Source organism: Acinonyx jubatus, chromosome D1, assembly GCF_027475565.1.
Source record: "Acinonyx jubatus isolate Ajub_Pintada_27869175 chromosome D1, VMU_Ajub_asm_v1.0, whole genome shotgun sequence".
Classification (NCBI taxonomy): domain Eukaryota; kingdom Metazoa; phylum Chordata; class Mammalia; order Carnivora; family Felidae; genus Acinonyx; species Acinonyx jubatus.
Genome location: NC_069390.1, coordinates 106488914 through 106513464, shown reverse-complemented (window position 1 = coordinate 106513464; position 24551 = coordinate 106488914). Strand labels below are relative to the sequence as shown.

Here is a 24551-nt window from a genome sequence, read left to right as displayed (position 1 = left end):
ACATACATATACACATGCACATACATATATATATATAAAACCAGTTATTTGCTTACTAAAAGCTTACTTATCATCATTAAGTACTAGATCGTGACCAATTCTATTAAAATAATAGAAGCTGGGAATGCAAGCTGGTGCAGCCACTCTGGAAAACAGTATGGAGGTTCCTCAAAAAACTAAAAATAGAACTACCCTATGACCCAGCAGTTGCACTACTAGGCATTTATCCAAGGGATACAGGTGTGCTCTTTCGAAGGGACACCTGCACCCCTAAGTTTATAGCAGCACTATCAACAATAGCCAAAGTATGGAAAGAGCCCAAATGACCATCGATGGATGAATGGATAAGGAAGATGTGGTGTGTACATATATATATATACATATATATATATATATACACACATACATTGGAGTAGTACTCGGCAATCAAAAAGAATGAAATCTTGCCATTTGCAACTACGTGGATGGAACTGGAGGGCATTATGCTAAGTGAAATTAAGTCAGAGAAAGACAAAAATCATACGACTTCACTCATATGAGGACTTAAAGAGACAAAACAGATGAGCATAAGGGAAGGAAAACAAAAATATAAAAACAGGGAGGGGGACAAAGCATGAGAGACTCATAAAAATGGAGAACAAACAGAGGGTTACTGGAGGGGTTATGGGAGGGGGGGATGGGCTAAATGGGTAAGGGGCACTGAGGAACCTACTCCTGAAATCATTGTTGCACCAGATGCTAATTTGGATGTAAATTAAAAAAATTAAATAAAACAAAAACTCACAGAACTGAGAATGAGTGATTTCCACTGTATGTAAAATTTTCATTTAGGGGCGCCTGGGTGGCTCAGTCGGTTAAACGTCCGACTTCAGCTCAGGTCACGATCTCGCGGTCCGTGAGTTCGAGCCCCGCGTCAGGCTCTGGGCTGATGGCTCAGAGCCTGGTGCCTGCTTCCGATTCTGTGTCTCCCTCTCTCTCTGACCCTCCCCCGTTCATGCTCTGTCTCTCTCTGTCTCAAAAATAAATAAAACGTTAAAAAAAAAATTTAAAAAAAAATTTTCATTTAATAAAATATTGTAAAAAAAAATAGTGGAAGTTTTAGGTATAAATTATTCCAAATGTCAAAATTTACAATGAAAATACAAAATAGGGGTCAAAGATCTTATTATAATACATATTACTCTTTAATTAACATTAGTGATTATTTTTTACTTCTAAAGACAGCTTTTATGTAAACTTATTTTCAAAGATGTACAAAAGGTAAGAAAGCATGCCTGAGTTTCCTTTTTTCTTAATACTGTCTTCAGCCTGCTTTTCAGTGGAGGGAGTAATGAGTAACAAAACAGACCAAACGGGAAATATAACTAGAAAAGAGAAGGAAAGATAAAATCCTAATTATACCTAGAGTATTAAAATTTTAGACTCATGGCAAGAGTCGATCTTCTTTCATTCTATTTATGGAGAAAGAAAGAGAGGTGCCTCATGAAGAAAGCAAGAGATCTCAAAACCCCCGACTTGAAAATAACTCCTTCACATTTTTTTTAAAAACTGTTTTATTTCTGACAGGGAGAGACAGAATGCAAGCAGGGGAGGGGCAGAGAGGGAAACACAGAATCTAAAGCAGGCTCCTGGCTCTGAGCTGTCAGACAGAGCCCGTCACAGGGCTCGAACTCACCAACCACGAGATCGTGACCTGAGCCCAACCTGAGCTTAACTGACTGAACCACCCAGGTGCCCCAATCTCTGACATATAATACTTTTACAGAAATTATCCAATTATTTAATGATTAATGATATTTTAAATATGTAAGTGATTCAGGGACGCCTGGGTGGCTCAGTCGGTTGACCATCTGACTTCAGCTCAGGTCATGATCTTACGGTCCGTGGGTTCAGGCCCCGCATTGGGCTCTGTGCTGACAGCTCAGACCCTGGAGCCTGCTTCAGATTCTGTGCCTCCCCCTCTCTCTGCCCCTCCCCGACTCACACGCTCTCTTTCTCTGCCTCTCAAAAATAAAGAAAACTAATAAAAAAAATTAAAAAAAAAAAGTGATTCTTGGGAAGACTTAACTTACTAATGTAACTAGATTCACAAATAACAAGTTTCTGTCTATAAAAAAGTTATCTAAAAGGACCCAAAAGATACATATGCAAGTAACTGTAATACAAAGAAAAGGTAGTAACACAATAGGAGTTACTTCCTGAGGGGATGGGGCTAGAGAGAGTATTACTAGACTTGGGGAAAATTATGACTATCACAAAGAAGATGTTGAGTCTCAAAGGACGGTTGGGGAATCCCCAACAAAGCTGATGAAAAGCATGTATGGAGAACATGCCCAATTTGGAGGAAGCACAATGTATATGAAAGAGAACAGCTGGAGATACAACTGAAAAGACAGACTGAGTAAGGATCATAAAAAGCTGTAAATGTCAGCAATGACATATTATTATGAATAAATAATATGAATAAACACAATCTGAATAAAAACAGAAAACATGGGTAAATGACATCAGTAGGCAAAAAGGACTGTTACGATCCCAGTTGCACGTTTGTAAATATTTATCAAGTATTTATAATGTCTTAGCTATATACAGGTGAATAGGATCAGTGGCTCTTGACCTTCCAGGAGTGTGTCAACTCTGGTTCTGTTTGCTTTCAATCTCTTCTTCCTCTTTCTCTGCTGCGAAAGATAGGAAACCTGACCCCACGCAATGTTTCCTAGGCTCCAGGTCAGCTGGCTTCTAGCTGCACCCAAACAATGCAAAGCACTGGTAGGGGACTGGAGGGCAACTGGAAGAAGCCATATTGTTTTCTCTCACTTCTTCTTTACCTTGGCAGAATATCCTCTGTGACAACTGCTCCCTCACCAGACAAGTCTACCTTCCATCTTCCCCAGAGAGAACCCAGCCTCTGGATTGCTTCATCTCTCCTTGTCCTCCTGATTATCATAGTGGCTTCCTGCTGAGGCTACTCTGAGTATGTTCACAAAAGCTGCTTGTCTTCTTAGTTCTTCTATCACCAGTGTAACCAATTCTCTCATTAAATCCCTTCCCTTTAAATACTCACATTGGTTTTAAGTTTTCCTGAACGGACTCTGAATCATATAGAAAGGAACAAACCTATTGACAAATCCAAAAACAGTTTTGGATCCTGTACCCATAAAAATGCCCAACTGTACATAAATCTTTACAGACAGTTTTGGGGGGGCTTCCAAGAACCCTCGAAGCTGGTCTTATTAATCTCTGATCAAAAATACCAAAGACAGAAAGGCAACTTTCAGTTTGGGAATATGAAAAACTACAGGTCGATGATGGTTACAGAACAATGTAAATGTACTCAATGCCACAAAACCATACACTTAAAAATGGCTCAAGTGTTGTATATATTTATATTATGTACATTTCACAAACATAAGTAAATACGGCATTAGATGGAACGTCAGGTGGGGTCTAAGAAAAGCATTTGGGGGGCAGGAGGGGCACATGCGTAAGGGTAAAAGAAAAAAAACACAACCCTAATTATGTGAACTCTAAAGGGATAACTTGTCTATTCTTAGCATTTAGCACAGTGTCCGATACTAAGCAAAGATTTGCTTAAAGAACATTATGAATAAAAGGAACCAACAAAAAGGGAGCTGCTGAAAAAGGTGCTTTGTACTGAAAGAAGAATCATGAGGAAATAATGAAACTATTACTATTTTAGGCTTCTATGCTTTGTAATTATGGATCACCAGGTGCTAACATAACTTCAAGATACATAATACTAAGTGAGAAGAGTACGAATGGGTGTGGGTGGGGAGTCTTTCTTTTGTATTACACTACACTCTTTTGCCCAACTTTAAATTTTGGTTAAGTGCATACGTTTTTCAACTTTTAGAATAGGAGGTGTAATGTGAATGCTTTAGGCAGACTTGTTCAATAGTAAATATCAATAGCAAGACTATTTGCGAAGCTACGAAAGAGGTCCAAAAGAAGGCATGGGGGGCGGGCATATTAAGTAGGATTGGCGGCAATTAAATTGGAATGTGAATGAAAAAGAATTTTAGAAAAAGAAACAATTTGTAGTTTTTATCCATTAAAAAAACTAGGAAGTCAAGCAGAGCAGATGGCTTGTGGAGTACACAAGTAGGTGTGAATTATTCCAGTTAGAAAATCATATTGCTTTCAGACCGGTTGTTTTTAGCTGAGGGTGATTTTGCCCTCCAGGGAACATACTGGCAATATTTAGAGACATTTCTTAAAAGTCATAAGTGGGTGGGGGTGGGACTGAGGTCTTACTGGCACCTATCCATACATGCCAGGTATCTAAACATCTCACAATGCACAGGACAGCTCCCCATAATAAATAATTATCTGGCGCCAAAAGTCAATAGCGAACAAGGTGAGAAACCCTGTTAAGGACTTCTATCGTTACATAAAATCCGGTGGATTAACCAAATTGCCAAAACTCAAAAATTCATAACCAAATGATACACCTTCAAGAAAAAACAAAGTATGTCAATATTATCTTCAACACTGTGAAAGTCTACTTTAGGTTATGAGGTTTACCATAAACCTCGTAAATGTAACTAACAATTACAAGATAGTCAGCTTTTTCTCACAGATAGAGATGGAGGCTAACTACTGATAAGTTCTCATAAAGTGGACAAAACAGTAACCAAACATTAGCAAAAATACTAGTTTAAGCTTATGTCACTAGTTTCTCCAAAAACGGGCCGTGGAACCGTTAGTCTCTCCTGTTTCCTGCAAAATGTGCTCATCAAAAGCCCCGTGCACGAAGGCCTGTTTTTCTGGGCAGGGCTGAGTATTTAAAAAAGTAAGACTAATGGGATTTTCTAACAATAAGGTAACAATGGCAACTACTGTGGACACGACGGGAAATTTCATCACAGATGTTTACCATTTACTTTCAGGGGTGTCGCGTATGAGGTCTGCAAACCACTGGCTCGGGATCTGAGGGTTTGAGCTTCCTACAGATCTGGTGCTCAGCAGCACGACCCTCTCCATTCTTTTGGGAACAAACAACAACAAAACCCGTTTCCCACAGAAACAATACGCCCTGACAACAGGCCCGCTGAACCGACCGTCCTCAAATGGAGGAAAACACTAACCATCAGAGCTAGAAAACGTTCAACTGGAAGGCATTTCCTCTGCGAAATTGCTCGCCCGTCCTGTTTTAGGACATGCAGCTGGCATTTCAGACCTTGGTGCCGGACGACTAACTGCGGGGAGGGAGGGTGAGGGATGGGGAGGCAAGATCACCCCCGTTCGCCCCACATTCGTAGTTCTAAGGGCGAGGGACGAATAGGGCGTCGGGAAGGTCTTTCTGCACGACCGGGTGGCTCAGGGACGTCCTCATTTTTCCTAATTAGAAGGTGGGTCCGTCCGTCTCGTCCACAAGGCTCCTTGCAGGGGTCCCAACGAAGCTTGCAGGCCCGGCTCCCCCTCCGAATCCGGGCCTCAGGTGTTCCGCCCGGGCTTCTCCTGGGCCCTCCCCTCGCCACGCAGCCTCCGGGGAGCGCAGCATCCACACAAAGAGGCTTAAGCGGTCCGAGAGCCCGGCTGGGGGAGAACGGCCGCCGGTCAGAACTTGCAAACGCGGAGGCAAAACCCCAGAGCCTCCCCGCCCCGGGAGAACCTCTGGCCCCAAAGGTCGGTCCGTCCTGCTCTGCCTGGCCCACTAACTGTCCCTCCCGCGCCTGCACTCACCCAGAACCAGCCGCGCAATGTCCGAAGGTAACAGCATGACCGAAGCCGCAGCAGGAACCGCAATAGGAGACGAGACTCAGGTGAAAGCCCACACACCGACAGCTCCTGCGCCGCATCTCCCGGTTCCAGTGGCGGCACCGAACCCGCGGCAATTTGGCCCGCCTCTTTCGCCCCACGTCCGCCAATCGCTTCCGCCGGAGAAAGAAAGGCGCCGAAATGAAACCCGCCTCCGTTCCCGTCGGAACTGTCGTCACTTCCGTCCTCGCGTTAGGAGGGGTGGGGCTGAAGGCGGCGAGGAGGTGGGATGCAGGCGCGGGAGCCCAAGTCGGAGGGCGAGCGGAGAGCTTAAGTTCGCATGCCATTGGCGGGCGACGCGCAGGCGCGTTCGCTCAGACGAGCCGAATGTTTTGAGGGGAGCGAGGGCAGGAGGCGGAGAGCGTGCGGGGGTCGTCGCGCATGGGCAGACCGTTCCCGTTTCTGGGTCACTCTGACTTCTTCCTCCGGAGACCCAGGCTGTGCGGGCACGCCGCGTTTGAACCGGAAGCGGGAATAGTGGGTGTCTACTCGGCTGGAGCCGCTGTGGACGCGGGGAAAGGCGAGTGGAGCGGGATTTAGGCTGCAGCCGCCGCCTCCGCTTTGGGAAATTGCACTCTGGCCGTTCGAGTGCAGCGGTAGGTGCGCGGCGAGCAGGCAGCGGCTTCTGCGTGGGGGTACTTGAGGGGCGTCCAAGCCATTCTGTGCCAGCCCCATGATGGCTGGTCTACCCTCCTGCTCTCTAGAGGCGTATTATTCCGCGCTGCACTTTTCTCCCGCTCTCTCTGCGATCCCGTAGCGGACTTAGCGGAGTCAATAGCCGGGACTCTTCTGCCAAATGCCTCGTTGAGTCCTCCTGCGCGCCCCCTTTCTCTGTCCCCGTATGGACCAGCTGTAACTAAATGACTTGACTAATCATGCCCCCCCCCTTCTTTATTAGATTTGATCTACGAGCATCTGTTGAGGTTTAAACTAGATTGGCGTGCGTTGGAGCGCGGAGTGTGGAATTACTTTTGCTGGAGCTGGAATTCTGGCTGACATCTGCAACTGCGCTGTACAGTCTCCCTTGTGATTATTCTGGCCTGTGGTGAGCACTTAAGAGCGTTCGCTGCTGTTCTTGCCGGGTACCGAGAAATTTTAGACTTTTTTTTTTTTTTTTTTTTTTTTAAAGAGTGGCAGAGGGAGGGAGAGTGAGGATCCCAAGCCGGCTCCAAGCTCAGCGCTGGGCTGGATCGAACGACCCTGGGATCATGACCTAAAAAGAAATCGAGCGCCCCATGCTCAAAGGACCGAGCCACCCGTGTGCCCCACTGGGCACAGACAGTAAAAGGACCCTTAGAGCTCAGGGGGATAATCTGAGAGAGAACTGTGACGGCAGAGGAGCAAATGAGGTCGTGTGGTAAGACCTCCAATTGTTCAGTTGCCCCCGGAGGGGTATGGTAGGTGCCTTGCAGACAAGGGGAAATGCATGTAAAGGCATAAAGTGTGGAAGGTTTCTGAAGCTCAAGAGTGAGGTCTGGCGTGGAATGAAAGATGTGGGCATTTTCAGCATGGTGGGGTCTTAGGGATGGATGAGACAACCCTGGGAGAGCATAGGTTGAGAAGTAAGGACACAAAGATCCTCTTGCAGGTGTGGGTGGAAGAAGAACCAGCAAAAAAAGATGAAGGAAACAAAGGGAATAATGATAATTGGTAGCAATGGTTGGGCATTTGCTGTGTTCCAGGCACTGTGTTAAACACGCGCATGCACCCTTACAAAACCTTCGAAGTAGGCACCCTTACAATACCTTTGGTATTGTTTTTTATTTTATTGTTGACAGAACTGACGTTAGAGGAAATAGCAATCTTGCTCAGGCTTATACAGTTTGTAAATGGCAGGACGAGGATTTGAACCAGTATGATCTAAGTACAGAGCCCACACTATTACACCGGGAAAGAATGGCATGCCAAGGGCAGAATTGTATGCAGGAAGATGGGGTGTAGGTATCATTGTCAAATTCTGTAAAGGGACCAACTTGATGGAGATCTAAAAAGGGACATTGGATTTGCCATTTCAGAGGCTGTTGCTTAGGAAATGTGTATTGTTTAACTGCATGTTGGTAGTGGAATGTAGATAGTTCTGGATGAATGTATTAATCAAATTCCACCTGATCTGTTGACTCTCTTGCTGTAGCTGACTGCTTTGTAGTTCTTTGGTTTTCTTTCACTTTCTCCAACATACCATGCACTTTTCCATTTTAAGACCTTTTGGTGATACTAGTCTCCACTGAAATGTTGGCCCTCTAGCTGTTTCATTGATTGGCACCCGTTCAGATCTTGGCTTTGTTGTAACCTCTGCTGGGATGTGTTCCCTGGCACCTTATCAAAAGTGATCTTCTCCATTGTTATTGTATATTGTGTTTCCTTTGAGTCATATATCAGTTTGGAATTACACATTTATTTTTCAGTGTACTCGTTTGTCGTCACTCTCCCTCACCATTTCTGACTCCACAAGGGTAGGATTTGTGTCTCTTACCCGTAACATGGTACCTTGAACACAGTAGTTGCTCAGTAAATGTTGCATGTATCAGTGATTGAACATTTCCTGATTGAACTGTTGTGTTTTCTTGAAAGTAATCCATTTTTGGGAAACGGAAGAGAGAAAAATAGAAAGAAGCCAGCAGAAAAATCACAGCTTTAAAAAAGAAAATTTGAGGGCTACATCTTCCTGGAAGTGTCACGTGGTCAGTAAACATGTGATTTTTTTTTACATTACAAACAACATGTTTAGTATATCTAGAAATAAATGTGCCTACCTTTATGGTTCTTTGGCTATTGCTAAGGTGTTTTCATTGGTTACAATCCCAGTTTTGTTTTCCATATTGGCTCACTCCAAGAGGGTTTTAAGCTAAGAGTGAGTAAGAAGGGGGAAGAGTCCTAGATAAAATTGTGAGGAATGGAAATGAAAATAGCATGAACATGAAAATAATAGTTGTTTTCCTCGAGAAGTTTACGACCAAACAAATAAGACTGTCAAGTAAATAACATCCTGTAATCCACAGCAGTGTAGAGGAGGTTGTACTAGGGATAAAAGAGTCAGAACAACCAATGAATAAAAATGAAGAAGTGACTTAGACTTTTCTACCAGTGAAATAGGTAGGCTCATCAGGTAGTGTGCCTTCACTGGATGTTGAAAGAGTGTGGAAATAATTTTGTAGGAGAGATTTCTTTGTACGAAGATTGGACGTGTTCTCTCAGTTCCGGTTTTAAGATCCTGTGAGTGAAATAGCAGCAGGGAAACGTACTGGATCTTTAAAGAATGAGTAGAATTTATGTGAATGCATGGGTAAAGGACACCCCCCCCTTGCCTCTTGAGATAGGTAATACACAAAAAAAGGTACATATTTTCTTTGTAAATATTTATAGTCTAACAAAAACGAAGCTTCTTTGTGAAGTGACTCAAAATTAATGACACAAAATGCTTTTCTTATATGAGTTCTTTTAAAGGTCATCAGAGGTAGGCTTGATTATGTTCAAAAACCTAAGAGGAGAGCTACAGCAATGGCATTCAAGCCCAGTAAGATGTAGTTGATTTTTGACTTTTGCAAGGGATATCTCTGTAGTATTTTTTTTTTTTTAATTTTTTTTAACATTTATTTTTTTTTTGAGAGACAGAGACAGAGCATGAGCAGGGGAGGGGCAGAGAGAGAGGGAGACACAGAATCCAAATCAAGCTCCAGGCTCTGAGCTGTCAGCACAGCTAAGCATCTGACTTCAGCTCAGGTCATGATCTCACTGTCTGTGAGTTCAAGCCCCACATCAGGCTCTGTGCTGACAGCTCAGAGCCTGGACCCTACTTGAGATTATGTGTCTCCCTCTCTCTCTGCCCCAACCCCACTCATGCTCTGTCTCTCTCTCAAAAATAAATAAATGTTAAAAACAATTTTTTTTTAAATGAGAACCATCAAGCCAGTTGAGACTTAAGTGCTAGGCAAGGTTTGCCAGCTCTGATAACCTCCTAGCTATCAATTCCAGAGCACAGCAAATTAAACTTTTGGCTCAACAAATGACACATTGCTACATATAAGAAAAGGTGCTGCTGTTAAAGTGCTAAATCCTTGGGTGCCCTTTTCCTTGTTCTTGACCTGTCTGTCTTCTGTTTATCTTTTACGTTTTAATAGAAATATCATATACATGGAAAATCCGATAGACTCCACCAAAAGTCTGCTAGAACTGATACATGAATTTAGCAAAGTTGCAGGATACAAAGTCAATGTACAGAAATCAGTTGCATTCTTATACTCTAATAATGAAGCAACAGAAAGACAAATAAAGAAACTGATCCCATTCACAATTGCACCAAGAAGCATAAAATACCTAGGGATAAATCTAACCAAAGATGTAAAAGATCTGTATGCTGAAAACTATAGAACACTTATGAAGGAAATTGAAGAAGATATAAAGAAATGGAAAAACATTCCGTGCTCATGGATTGGAAGAATAAATATTGTCAAAATGTCAATACTACCCAAAGCTATCTACACATTCAATGCAATCCCAATCAAAATGGCACCAGCATTCTTCTCGAAACTAGAACAAGCAATCCTAAAAGTCATATAGAACCGCAAAAGGCCCCGAATAGCCAAAGTAATTTTGAAGAAGAAGACCAAAGCAGGAGGCATCACAATCCCAGACTTTAGCCTCTACTACAAAGCTTTAATCAGCAAGACGGCATGGTATTGGCACAAAAACAGACACACAGACCAATGGAATAGAATAGAAACCCCAGAACTAGACCCACAAATGTATGGCCAACTAATCTTTGACAAAGCAGGAAGGAACATCCAATGGAAAAAAGACAGTCTCTTTAACAAATGGTGCTGGGAGAACTGGACAGCAACAGGCAGAAGATTGAAACTAGACCACTTTCTCACACCATTCACAAAAATAAAATCAAAATGGTTAAAGGACCTGAATGGGAGACAGGAAACCATCCAAACCCTAGAGGAGAAAGCAGGAAAAGACCTCTCTGACCTCAGCCATAGCAGTTTCTTACTTCACACATCCCCAAAGGCAAGGGAATTAAAAGCAAAAATGAATTACTGGGACCTCATGAAGATAAAAAGCTTCTGCACAGCAAAGGAAACAACCAACAAAACGAAAAGGCAACCAACGGAATGGGAAAAGATATTTGCAAATGACATATCGGACAAAGGGCTAGTATCCAAAATCTATAAAGAGCTCACCAAACGCCACACCCGAAAAACAAATAACCCAGTGAAGAGATGGGCAGAAAACATGAATAGACACTTCTTTAAAGAAGACATCCGGATTGCCAGCAGGCACATGAAAAGATGCTCAACGTCGCTCTTCATCAGGGAAATACAAATCAAAACCACACTCAGATATCACCTCGCGCCAGTCAGAGTGGCCAAAATGAACAAATCAGGAGACTATAGATGCTGGCGAGGATGTGGAGAAACGGGAACCCTCTTGCACTGTTGGTGGGAATGCAAATTGGTGCAGCCACTCTGGAAAACAGTGTGGAGGTTCCTCAAAAAATTAAAAATAGACCTACCCTATTACCCAGCAATAGCACTGCTAGGAATTTACCCAAGGGATGCAAGAGTACTGATGCATAGGGGCACTTGTACCCCAGTGTTTACAGCAGCACTCTCAACAATAGCCAAATGATGGAAAGCGCCTAAATGTCCATCAACTGATGAATGGATAAAGAAATTGTGGTTTACATACACAATGGAGTACTACGTGGCAATGAGAAAGAATGAAATATGGCCCTTTGTAGCAACGTGGATGGAACTGGAGAGTGTGATGTTAAGTGAAATAAGCCATACAGAGAAAGATATCATATGTTTTCACTCTTATGTGGATCCTGAGAAACTTAACAGAAACCCATGGGGGAGGGGAAGGAAAAAAAAAAAAGAGGTTAGAGTGGGAGAGAGCCAAAGCATAAGAGACTCTTAAAAACAACAAACTGAGGGTTGATGGGGGTGGGAGGGAGGGGAGGGTGGGTGATGGGTATTGATGAGGGCACCTTTTGGGATGAGCACTGGGTGTTGTATGGAAACCAATTTGACAATAAATTTCATATATTGAAAAAAAAATAGAAGTATCATGTCTCCTAGAAAAGATCTCAGGACACCTGGGTAGCTCACTTGGCTAAGTGTCTGACTTCAGCTCAGGTCATGATCTCGCAGTTCCTGAGTTCGAGCCCCATGTTGGCTTCTGTGCTGACAGCTCAGATCCTGAATCCTGCTTCAGATTCTATGTCTCCCTCTCTCTGCCCCTCCCCTGCTCACGCTCTGTCTCTGTCTCTCAAACATAAACAAAATCATTAACAAAAAAATTAAAAAAAAAAGAGTTCTCAGAACAATCAATTACATGTTTTCTATTTTTATCCCACTGCTGCACACAAATTTACATGTTTGAAGCTTTGTTTTGATATATTTTAAGAAAATCTCACTTGAACATGGAAACGTTAAGAAAAACCACTGTATGTTTGAGCACATTATATCTCTAGTTGTATAGTTTGACCTGCCTATGTATTAATACCACAATCCGAAGGTCTAAAGTAATTTTGCATGTACGTATTTTTTACAGTGACGTTTTCTGAAATTCTGAACCATGAGTCTAGCACTTAACGATCTGCTTATTTGCTGTCGTCAATTGGAACACGATAGAGCTACAGAACGAAGGGTAGTAAATTCCTGAAATTTTATCTTTCCTTGTAGCAGGTGTGTGATTGGCAACCCATTACCATGTTCTTCTTCATTTTCAGAAAGAAGTTGAGAAATTTAAGCGCCTTATCCGGGATCCTGAAACCGTTCAACATTTAGATCGACATTCAGATTCCAAACAAGGGAAATACTTGAATTGGGATGCTGTTTTTAGGTATTCCATTCTAATTTCATTTTAGCGTCTTTAGTTTTTGCTTTCATTTTTATTTGTTGTGATATTTTTGTGTATGTAGGTGTTACTTTGCTCCCTATATACAGTTGTGCTTTGTATATAAAATTGGTGCTTAATATTCATCTGAAACATAAGTTTTAAAGGATGTTCATGTAGAAAAAGTTACATTTTTTAAGTCATTTGATCAATAAAAGGTCTTAGACATATCTCACTCAAGCTTAGAGAAAATTCTGGGGTGCCTGGGTGGCTCAGTATGTCGAGCGTCTGTTTCTCGGTTTCAGCTCACGTCATGATCTCACACTTCATGAATTCGAGCCCCATGTCAGGCTCTGCGCTATGCAGATTCAGTTGATTTTTGACTTTGGCGAAATCCTCTTTCTTTGCTGTTTCCTACTTGGTGCTTTCTCTCTCAGTGCTTGTGGAGTTTGACACCAGGCTTGAACCCATGAACTGTGAGATCATGACCTGAGCTGAAACCAAGGGCCGGATGTTCAGCTGACTGAGTCCCACCCGCACCCCTGTTATTTTTACATCTATATTGCTCTAAGTAACTGCCATATGTTAAAATTTAACAATAACAAACAAAATTCAGGATTCAGGCATTGGAAAGACAGAATTGATTAGTGGACTGGAGTGGCAGACAGAATTGATGCTTTTTTACATTAAAATACAATTTTTAACTGTGAAGTCTGTAACTAGAAGTAGATCGTAAGACTTAGGGCACATGAGTGAAATATTTTAAATTAATAGAGAATACTGGGAAACATGAAACAACATTTTCAGTCAAGGAAGTTGTTAGTATTTAGAAAGAACACTTTTATTTTTACTGTGTATTTGGTACTGGAATGACTTACAGATTTCAATGCAGATAATATGAAAAATGCATACGTGTCTTCCTCTGGTTAGTTTATTTCAAATACCACAACTATAGTCATTATCTAAAGATGACTTTTGCGTAAACTGTTCAGATAGGTCAGAGATGCACTTGGCACTTTCAGCTAATCATGAATATTTTCTAGGCCGCCTTTATTCCAAAGGTAGAAGTGTTACCAACTGCTTAGGAAAGGTGTGGGTTGTACAGAATAACAGGCAATAAAGAATCAAGAGCCCTAAAACCGTTGTAAGCTTTTAATAATAAGGTGAGAAAGCAAGCAGGAAAGCAACAGAAAATCACGGAGGCTCCAGATCCAGACCAGACTTTAAGCGGGTGCGGTGGGGCTTAGGCCTTGAAAGAGAAAATTGTTTTATTTAGCTGGTACATTGATGGCACCTTGTGGCTTGTTCCCTGTATAATGGCATAAGGACTTTTTAGAATTGTTGCAATAATTTTTTTTTTTAATGTTTATTTTTGAGAGAGACAGTGTGAGTGGCGGGGGGGTGGGGGGCATGCGCAGAGAGAGTTGGAGACATAGAATCCGAAGCGGGCTCCAGGCTCTGAGCTGTCAGCACAGAGCCCGATGTGGGGCTCAAATTCACGAGCTATGAGATCATGACCCAAGCCGCAGTCAGCTGTCCAGCCAACTTAGCCACCCAGGCGCCCTGAACTGTTGTAATAATTTAAGCATTTAATGCGTTTTCTGAAATTCTACTTTGTTTTCTTGAAGATTTTTACAGAAATATGTTCAAAAAGAAACAGAATGTCTGAGAACAGCAAAAGCAGGTGTATCAGCCTCAACACAAGCCACCAGGCAGAAAAAGATGCAAGAAATTAGTAGTCTGGTCAAATACTTCATCAAATGTGCAAATAAAAGTAAGTGCTGTTGTTAGTTGTAACGAGCTGGTTTATTAAGAGTTACTGTTGCCTGAATCTGGTTGTAATGTGTTGAGGTAATAGTTGATGCTAACTCTAATCTCTAGTACATATCATGGTTTTTAATACTATAGATTTAACTATTTGGATGAATTTATGCAAGCATGGAATGGTAGTGCCTGGATTCAAAGATTAAAAATTACTATTCCAGCTGCCCGTTCTTCTTCTTGGACCCCCTCTATTTGTTCTTAGCACTTAGGTGGCCTTAATGCTGAACATAACCTTTTGAGGCTTTTTTTTTTTTTTTTTTTTGCTATCTTTGAATAGCTTTAGTAGTAGTAAAAACTTGTCTCCCTTTGTTATTTATTGCTTCTGCCTTCTCAGGTAATAAAGACAGATCCCAATAAATTTTTTCAAAATGGTATCCTTTGAGGCATTTGAAGTTAGCCATGACATTTTCTCTGAGGCTTTTTCTCTAAGCTAAACAGATAAACTTCCTTCAGCTCGTATGACCTAGTATTTGTGTCAGTCTTTTCTGAATTTTCTTCAATTTAATTCTATCTCAAAGTGTGGGACTCAGTTATAGGTATGTTCTGATTGGTACAGAGCAGTGCAGGACTCGTATATCTTTTATTCTATACTTGTAACTCATTTTGAGATCACAGTGGCTTTCTTGGCAGTCAGAACCCACCCTTGTAACTATAACTGTGCCTTCTATTGATTAAAAAAGAAAATAACTGTGATTTTTTTGCTTCTGTTGAGCCACATATTTCCATTTTGAACTGATGCGGTGAATGCTTTAAAGAGTTCATATTTTTGAATCAAAACACAGGATCCTTGTAGGCTCATGTAAAGAAACGGGCTTCATACAATCCTGAAAACTAGAAGCAGAAATGTTTGTGTACAGACTCTTGGGCTTAAACTCTGTTCACTCTTCAAAGATGTGGCTTTGTTGGGAATGCAAGCTGGTGCAGCCACTCTGGAAAACAGAATGGAGGTTCCTTAAAAAACTAAAAATAGAACTACCCTACGACCCAGCAGTTGCACTACTAGGCATTTATCTAAGGGATACAGGTGTGCTGTTTCGAAGGGACACGTGCACCCCAGTGTTTACGCAGCACTATCAACAATAGCCAAAGTATGAAAAGAGCCCAAATGTCCAACGAAGGATGAGTGGATAAAGAAGATGTGGTGTGTATATATATATATATATATATACACACATACATACATACATATACACATACACAATTGAGTATTACTCGGCAATCAAAAAGAATGAAATCTTGCCATTTGCAACAATGTGGATGGAACTAGAGGGTATTATGCTAAGTGAAATTAGAGAAAGACAAAAATCATACGACTTCACTCATATGAGGACTTGAAGAGACAAAACAGATGAGCATAAGGGAAGGGAAACAAAAATAATATAAAAACAGGGAGGGGGACAAAACAGAAGAGACTCATAAATATGGAGAACAAACTGAGGGTTACTGGAGGGGTTGTGGGAGGGGGCATGGGCTAAATGGGTTAAAGAGCACTAAGGAATCTACTCCTAAATCGTTGCACTATGTGCTAACTAATTTGGATGTAAACTGAAAACAATTAAAAATAAATTTTAAAAAATGTGGCTTTGGGATACCAAGTTTAGTTTAAGAATCAGAAAAGCCATTGAGTCACTGTATATTGGACACCTGAAAGGAATATGACACTGTAGGCTATCTTGGAGTTAAAATAAGGAACTTAGTAAAATAAAAAGAATCAGAAAAGGCCAGTGTTGGTAAACGTTATTAAGTAGAAGGATACAGATGGTTAGCAAATGATATTTTGGTGGTATGAGACTTGAGTCTAAAAAGTGGTGGTTTAGGAGAAATTTATTTTTCCAGCTCTGAGATGCCAGTTGTGTGGATAGGGGCAAGCCCATGTCAGGGACTCCAGCATGGACAGAGGAAAGCTACACTGAAATACTCTGCACCTGCTTTTGCCCTGTAGGATAGCCCTGCATTTATTAAAATTTGATTTCTTGGCTACTGACATTGGGTTCTTAATAGATTTTAATCTGTACTTAGAGAGTAAGGAGAGAACGATACCCAAGCCCATTTGTAACCCCTCAGAAAAGTTTGCAGCATGTAATTTTGCATTAGAGTGAAAAGACCTTTAGTCACAAAATTAACAGTGGACATCACATTTGAAAATGTGTGAAAGTATCAATATTTTGTTTACAGGAAAGAGTAGGTAAAATTATCAATATAAGATCATTTAAATGGTTGAAAAGTGGTTGTTTTCATTTGAAGCCTCCTTTTCTTTCAGGTTTAACTTTGAATTTTTTTTAAAAGTTTATTTATTTTTGAAGGGGAGAGATGGGGGGTTGAATAAGGGAGGGGTAGAGAGAGAGGAAGTCACAGAATCTGAAACAGGCCCCAGGTTCCGAGCTGTCACCACAGAGCCTGATGCGGAGCTCGAACTCGTGACCTCATGTGCCCTGAGATCAAGACTTGATCTGAAGTCTGATGCTTAACTGATTGAGCCACCCAGGTGCCCCAGTTTCAGGTTTAACTTTGTAACTTAAATGTCTTTAACCTCAGAACAAAGGTAGGGTGTTACTATTACGTCATCTCACTTCTTTGTGTTTTTCAAAGAGGTGAGAGAATTGATGGGAATTGAAACACATGTGCAGACTTTGCCAGACTTAGCACTGGTATTCAAAGTGTGACGAAAGAAACAGATTGAAAAAAGACAGTTGGGAAGGAACCAATAAGCATTTGTTCATTCTTTTATGTAGGCATTTATCTGCTTCTGCACAAAGCACATTTGTAAAATGTTAAGTTCTATGAGGTTCCTTAAATCCTTTTCAGCCAACTTAGTTGTCCTCTGGAGGCAGATTTTTTTAGAAAAGAATGTCAGCATAATTCTTGAGGCCTTTCTCAAATTTGGCAGAGGAAGGAAATATGTTGGGACTAAGACCATAGGGAAATGTGACTTCATCCTGACATTAATTTATGCAGTTAATAAATGTTTACTAAGCAAACACTATTTAGGACAGTTACTGGGTTGTGTTGCAATATAGAGATTAATTAATTCCTTAGGAATGTTATAACAGACGTTATGGATAAGAAAATGATACAAGGACCATTAGAGAAAGATACATAGGGTGTTAAAGCAGAGGATCATGGGATTGTGCATTTCATGATTGGCCAGAGATGCCTAAAATTGTAATATAGGCCACAAGTGAAAGTAGTACTCCGATTACATCAGTGTGTATTTATTTACCGTAGTTTGATGGTTGTCACCATATGAAAATGCTGAACTAGAATATGATCAGATACGTATGATTTGCGACCTGCTGATAGCTTATAACAAAAAAATGTTAATGTGTGGTTTTAAGATCGTTAATGTTGAAATAGGATAAAATTATAGCCGCAACATCAGTGTGATTTGCTGAAAATAGGAAACAGTTTTTAAATATCCTTTTGTTAAGAGTATATCCTTTAGTACTGAATTTTTGGGACCTCTAGTAAATAAAAGAGGAAATATTACTGCCTTACATACTTATATGCCATACATGCTGTTGTAGGATTTGAAAATAATTTGATTTTTAGTGTAAATATCTTCCTTACAATCTCAAGTTATTCTAATGAATTCGTTCTTTTTAAAAAGTACCAAGAAACGTTGGATCATTTTAGGTCTAATTCCAGAAGTTGTGAATTATTAAGGATAGGATGAATGATTGTTTTTGCTATATATTCCCCTAGAGATCAGCAAACTTCTTTTGTCAAGGGACCAGACTGTAAACGTTTTTGACTTTTTAGGCTCTCTAGTCTGTCTCAGTTATTGAGCTCTGCTGTTGTGGCATAAAAGTAGCTGTAGACAATACAGAAATGAATGTGGCTGTGGCCCCGTAAAGCTTTATTTCCCAAAACAGGCAGCTGGCTGCATTTTGCCCACGGGCCATAGTTTGCTGCTCCCTGCTCTGTGAGAAAGAGGTTAATAGTAATTTCCCACATGGAATTATTTATATAGTTGTACTTCCAGGTGTTCTTATTTGTCTTAAGATTTATACGTTTTTATTTACTTGCTTGTTTATTTTTAAATAGGAGCACCCAGACTAAAATGTCAAGAACTCTTGAGTTACATCATGGATACGGTGAAAGATTCGTTTAATGGTACTGTTTATGGAGCCGACTGCAGCAACATACTGCTCAAGGATATTCTTTCAGTGAGAAAATACTGGTGTGAAATAACTCAGCAACAGTGGCTAGGTATGTTTTGAAGTTTGTTATTTTTGAATTTTTTCTGTGAAATGAAATGTCACTAAAAGGCTGGTCAGAATCTGTATCCCCCAAATGACCTGGCCGTTTCACAGTATCCTGGTAAAATGAAATGGTTACAGAATCCAACAGCTAGTTTCATTTTTTAAGGACTTCCGAAGTTATTGTCTCTATCGTAGATAAGGAGTTACAGAATTGAAAGAAGCCATACCTTTCCTCAAGAACTCGACAGGCCAGTGGCAGGAAAAAACCAAGTAAACCAAAAATTCTAACACACTATGACGTAGATATGTTTGGAAGCCGTGACTTCACAGATCAGTGACACCCAAACCCCACCGTGATTAAAGTACAAAGAAGAAAAGCAGTAGGGAGAGGTGTTGTAGAAGTGAAAGCAACAGAGTTTCAGGTTGGAAGGGGGATGACGTTTTAAGTGTGGTGGAAATGATAAAACACATAAGAATCCATTGGATTAGGCTTGTAGCAGGTCACTTGTAAGGTAGCGCACATCACGAATAGCACAGGATGTACAGGCCCCAGTGACTACAAGATAAGGAGAGTGGGTGTCAGGGAGGAATCGAGTGTTTTTGACAGCCTGTAGGTGAAAGTTAGTAGAGACCACAAAGGAAGGAAGTTAGGGTCAGAGACTGAAACATTTGAGTTTATTGATTTCAGAGGTGGAGCATTTTCGTCGCTGAGTGGGTTCAGTGGGTGAGAATGGGATTTGGCTTTAGTGAAGCCACTCTAAGCCATGTCAGAGTCGTCTAATACAACCACCTCTGAAAATCTAAAAGCTCGGTATTTTTCATTGTAAGTATTCAAGATAAATTTTGCTGACTACCTGAAAAGATGTTTGTCTGTATTATTTGTCGTCAGTTTCTCGTTTCAAAATGAGATACATGTGGATGGTAAAACCATGACCTGATCAGTGCTCTGCATTATACTCTACTGTTCCCACATGAAGGAAAGCCTTCTGAGCTGCTGTATTAATTTCTTAGATGTCATCTGGGGCCTCTGTTGTTGTTCTGGACATAAGGGAGGCTGTGTCCCAATTCCGACCCTCAACAAGTCGTACAGAGAATAGGCTAGTGATATCCAGGATACTGTGACACCTCTCTATGACCAAAGTGGTCCATCCTAAGTATTCAGAGGGTTTGTGTATCTTAGATTATTACATGTAACCACAGGTCTCACTGAAACAAAGGTGGTCCTTCCTGTAGCATCCTAAGTATGGTTCCATCATCTGGCATGTTCTCTGAAACGCTCTTTTTATTTTTAAGCATACTACTTTCACTTCTCACCATCTGCCCCTTGGTTGAATTGTTTTTCTAGTTAGCTCCCTCCTCTGATGAGAACTTGCTTCTCTAATGAGGACTTTGCTCAAGAAGTGAAGTTTATGTTCAGAACCCATCTTTAATAGTGATGTTGATGGAGCCCATGGTTAGGGATGAGACTTTTTAGAGGGAGACTTTTGAGGAGATGAGAAGATGGCCTGAAGCCAGCCAGCATTTTCATACAAAGTTTGGAATCTGTTGATTTCTACAAAAAACCCTGCTGGGATTTTGGTAGGGATTGCACGGACTCTACTGAACAATTAAGGAAGAATAGACTTCTTAACCATGTAGAGTCTTCTAATCCATGAACATGATGTATTTCTTTGTTTAGGTCTTTGTTTTTGTTGTTGTAGTTGTTGTTGTTCTCTTCCAAATTTTTATTTAAATTCAAGTTAGTTAATACATAGTGTTAGTATTGATTTCAAAAGTAGAATTTAGTGGTTTATCACTTATATACAACACCCAGTGCTCATTGTAATAGGTCTTTTTTGATATAAAGAAGTCAATGTTTTATGATTATCAGCATACAGGATTTGTATATTTTTATTAGATTTATATAGCAATAGTTTATATATTGTACAATGTTAAAATTTTCAACTTCTGTATGGTTCATTACTATCATACAGAAGTACAACTGATTTTAGTGTATTAATCTTGTGTCCTGGGACCTTGCTGAAATCACTTATTAGACCTAGGAGTTCTTTTTTAGCTTCTGTGGGGTTTTGTCTTCAGGCAGTCCTGTATCTGTGTTTTTTCCATTCATTTCTGAGCTGTGTGACTTTTATTTTTTTCTGCTGTATCCTATTGACGAAGAGCTTCAGTATGATTTTTTCAAATGGTGAAACGTACATGACATAAAATTTACCGTCTTAACCATTGTTAAGTGTACAGTTCAGTGGCGTTACGTATTATATCCACATTGTTGTGCAACCATCACCTTCCATTTCCAACACTTTTCTCATCTTCCCAAACTGAAACTCACTCCTGCAGCCCTTGGCAACCATTCTGCTTTCTGTATCTGTAAGTTTGACCACCCTGGCCGCCTTGTGTAAGTGAAATCATACAGTGTTTGTCCTCTTGTCAATGGCCCATTTCACTCGTGTCTTCAAGGTTCATCCACGTCGTAGTGTGTCTCACAACTTACTTCCTTTTTAAGGCTGAGTAATATTCTACTGTGTGTATATACTACATTTTGTTTATTCATCTGTCATTGAGCATTTGAGTGGTTTCTACCTTTTGGCTGTTGTGAATAATGCTGTTATGAACATGAGCGTACAAATAGCTCTTTGAGTCCTTTATTTTTGGGGGGAGGGTGGCACAAAGGTGATTTTATTAAAGCACAGGGACAGAACAGGACCCTTGGGTAGGAAGAGCTGCCTGAGTCCTTTGTTTCAGTTCTTTTGTGTATTTATCCAGAAGTAGAATTACTGCATTATATGGTAACTCCGTGTTTAATTTATTGAGGAACCACAAAACTTTTCCTCAAGGGCTGCATCGTTTTACAGATCCACAATCACAGGCATTCCCAGTGTCTCCACACTCTTACTACCAACACTTGTTCTTTTTCTTGTTTTGATAGTAGTCCTCCTAATGTGAATGCGTATGAAGTGGTGTCTCGTTGTGATTTTGATTTGCATTTCTCTAATGACTCTTCTCTAATGACTTTAACATGTACTTATTGGCCATTTGCACATCATCTTTGGAAAAGTATCTATTCCTGTCTTCTGTCCAGTTTTTATTCTATGTATCTGTGTGTCTATTTATTTATATGTTTTTGAGTGAGTGAAAGAGAGAGAGAGAGAGAAAGGGCGTGAGTGAGCAAGGGGCAGAGACTGAAAATCCCACAAGGGGCAGAGAGTGGGACGGAGGGAGGGAGAGGGTGAGGGGCAGAGAGAGAATTCCACATGGGCTCCGCACTGTCAGTGCTGGGCTTAAGCTCACCTGACGTGGGGTTTGACCTCAGGAACGGTGAGATCTTGACCTGGGCCAAAGTCGGATGCTTAACCGACTGAGCCACCCAGGTGCCTCCTTTGTCCAGTTTTTAATCAGCTTGTTATCTTGTTGTTGAAATGTAGGAATTCTTTACATATTCTGGATGTTAACCCCTGATTGTCAGATGTATGGTTTGCAACTATTTTCTCCCATTCCATGGGTTGCTTTAACACTGACAATAGTGTTCTTTGGTATACAAAAGTTAAGTCAACCTTGCATTCTTGGGACATACCCTCCTAGGGCATGATGTATTATTCTTTTTACGTATTACTAGATTGAATTTGAAGGTTATTTTTGGAAGGTGATTTTTAACTATGAATTCAATTTCTTTAACAGATATGGGAATATTTAGTTTATTTCTTTTTTAGTTAGCTTTAATAACTTGTGTAAGAATTTGTACACTTTAAGTTGTTTAATGCAGGAGCGTAAAGTTGTTCTTAAACATTATTACCTTGTTGTCCTTTTAATGTATGTAGGCTTGATTTGGTATTGCCTCTTTCATTATTGATTTCTGGTATTATTCTTCCCTTATGTTAATTTTGGGTTTAATTTGTTCTCTAGTTTCTTAACGTAGAAGCTTACATCATTGGTTTGAGAGCTTCTTTCCTAATAGGTGTATTTAATATAATAAATTTTTCTCTAAACACTGCTTTGTCACATCTCACGCATTTTGGCATTGTTACATTTTCATTTTTCTTCAGTTCAAGATTTGTTTTTCTAAAAGTTCTTCTTTGACCGGTGGATTATTTAGAAGTGTGTTATTTAATTTCCAATTGTTTGGGGGTACTTTCCTATTTTTTATTTCATTTTCCCTTTTATGGTTTTTAGTCTAATTACATTATTGTCGGAGAACATACTTCTTATAACATATTTATAGTTATTATGACTTCTTTTATGGCCCAAGATAAAGTCTAATTTGATGAATGCTCCATATGCATTTGAAAAGAATGTCTATCTGCTGTTATGGGTGATTCGTTCTGTAAATGACAACTAGAGTCAGTTGGTTGATGGTGTTCGATCCTGTAACAGACTGGTGTGAGAGCTTGAGTGACAAGTGAGGAAATGGATTAGCAAAACGACGCTTCCCAAAGCTTTGGTTGTGAGGTGGAGGGAAAGAGGGGTCCTGCTAGAGAGGAGAGTCAACTAGAGTATACCTAAATGTAATCGGAAGGATTTCATGCAGAGAGAGTGTGTGAATACACAGGAAAATGGGCTATGTTTTCTGAGAATAAGGGTTTCCAAAGGAAGAGCTCTGGGATTGTCCCAAGGAAGAGGGCAGGTTTTCTAATGAGGTAGGAAGGAAGAAACGTTAAAACCTTTCGTGGCTTTCCTGTAAAACTGGCAAGAAACGTCGACTCCCCCTTTGCTCGGCCTTGGAAGCGCGGGGTAGCTCTGCCTGCCTCTCTGACCGTAACCAAAAGCCTGCCCCCGTCCTTCTGATCTCTTTGTTCTGGCTGCAGTGGCCCTCATTCAGATTCTCTAACCCAGTGGTCTCCAGACACTTTTTAAAAAACAGACTGCATTTTTTTAGAGCCATTTCAGATTCATCGCAAAATTGAGCAGGAAGTACAGAGTCCACACGAGCCCTCACACACACCACAGGCATGGCTTCTGCTCTTGTCAACTTCCTGCATCAGAGTGGCACATTTGTTTCAGTCCACGCACCCACACTGACACCTCCTGTCACCTGGCATTCACACTTGACATTGGGATCACTCCTGGTGCCGTCCGTTCAATAGATTGTGACAAATGTGTAATGAGGGGTATTTACCATTATAGTGTCACATAGAATAGTTTCACTGCCGTAGAAATCCTCCGTGCTCTGTCAGTTCATCCTTCCCTTCCCACTGATCCCCAGCAACCAGTGATCTTTTTACAGTCTCTCTAGGTTTGCCTTTTCCAGAATGTGATGTAATTGGTATCATGTGGTCATAGTACATAGTCTTGTCACACTGGCTTATTTCATTTAGTAATATGCATTTAAGTTTCCTCCGTGCCACCTCGTGGCTTGATAGCTTACTTCTTTTTAGCGCTGAATAATATTCCATTGGCTGCATGTGCCACACTGTAATTTTCCATTCATTTACTGAAGGACACCTTGATTGCTTCCAGGCTTTGACAGTTATGAATAAAGCTGCCATAAACATCTGTGTGCAGATAGGTTTCCAGCTCATTTCACTAAATACCGAGAAGTATGATTGCTGGATCATATGGTAAAACTTTGTTTAGTTTTATAAGAAGCTGCCAAAGCTCTCTTCCCAAATGGCCGTTATTGATTTCTACATCAGTAGAGCTTAATTTTTTATTTGTAATTACTTTTAATTTAAAAAATAAGAGTTCTAGTATTTCCTTCTGACACTGCTACGGATCATCTCTCACTGTTTCGAGAGTGCAAGCCCTTTCTTGCCTCATGACGTGTCCTCCTCTTGTTAGAGGCTACCCTTTGTATGGCTGCTTTCTTCTCATCCTGCAGGTCTCAACTTAATGCCACTGCTGTGTTCTGGTCTCCCCTTCTAAATTTGTTCCTGTCTTTTTATATTCTACCATAGTACCCTGTTTCCT

The 24551-nt window shown here is 40.7% G+C and overlaps 2 protein-coding genes across 14 annotated transcripts in view; one reads left to right on the top strand and one right to left on the bottom strand.

Annotated features, from left to right (window-relative positions):
* Positions 1-5964, bottom strand: part of LOC106983952 (protein NPAT) — a 57608-nt gene extending 51644 nt beyond the window's left edge. Inside the window, exon 1 of one of the 2 annotated variants that reach the window (XM_015082143.3) lies at positions 5707-5964. In XM_015082143.3, coding sequence (XP_014937629.2) covers positions 5707-5743 — 37 coding nt within the window. In that variant the 5' untranslated portion in view covers positions 5744-5964. The remainder of the gene's footprint in view (positions 1-5706) is intronic. The other variant, XM_053204152.1, reaches the window with a different exon arrangement.
* A 44-nt stretch (positions 5965-6008) lies between these two features.
* Positions 6009-24551, top strand: part of ATM (ATM serine/threonine kinase) — a 131438-nt gene continuing 112895 nt past the window's right edge. For 2 of the 12 annotated variants that reach the window (XR_003413223.2, XM_027036438.2), the window contains exons 1-7: positions 6009-6377; positions 6680-6863; positions 8353-8462; positions 12340-12435; positions 12518-12630; positions 14253-14398; positions 18493-18657. Coding sequence is in view for 11 of the 12 variants with exons in the window: in XM_027036438.2 (XP_026892239.2) it covers positions 12364-12435; positions 12518-12630; positions 14253-14398; positions 18493-18657 (496 nt within the window). In the remaining variant the exon portion in view is untranslated. Of the gene's footprint in view, positions 6382-6679; positions 6864-8352; positions 8463-12339; positions 12436-12517; positions 12631-14252; positions 14399-18492; positions 18658-24551 lie in introns of all 12 variants that reach the window. The other 10 variants (XM_027036435.2, XM_027036432.2, XM_053204142.1 and 7 more) reach the window with 9 other exon arrangements.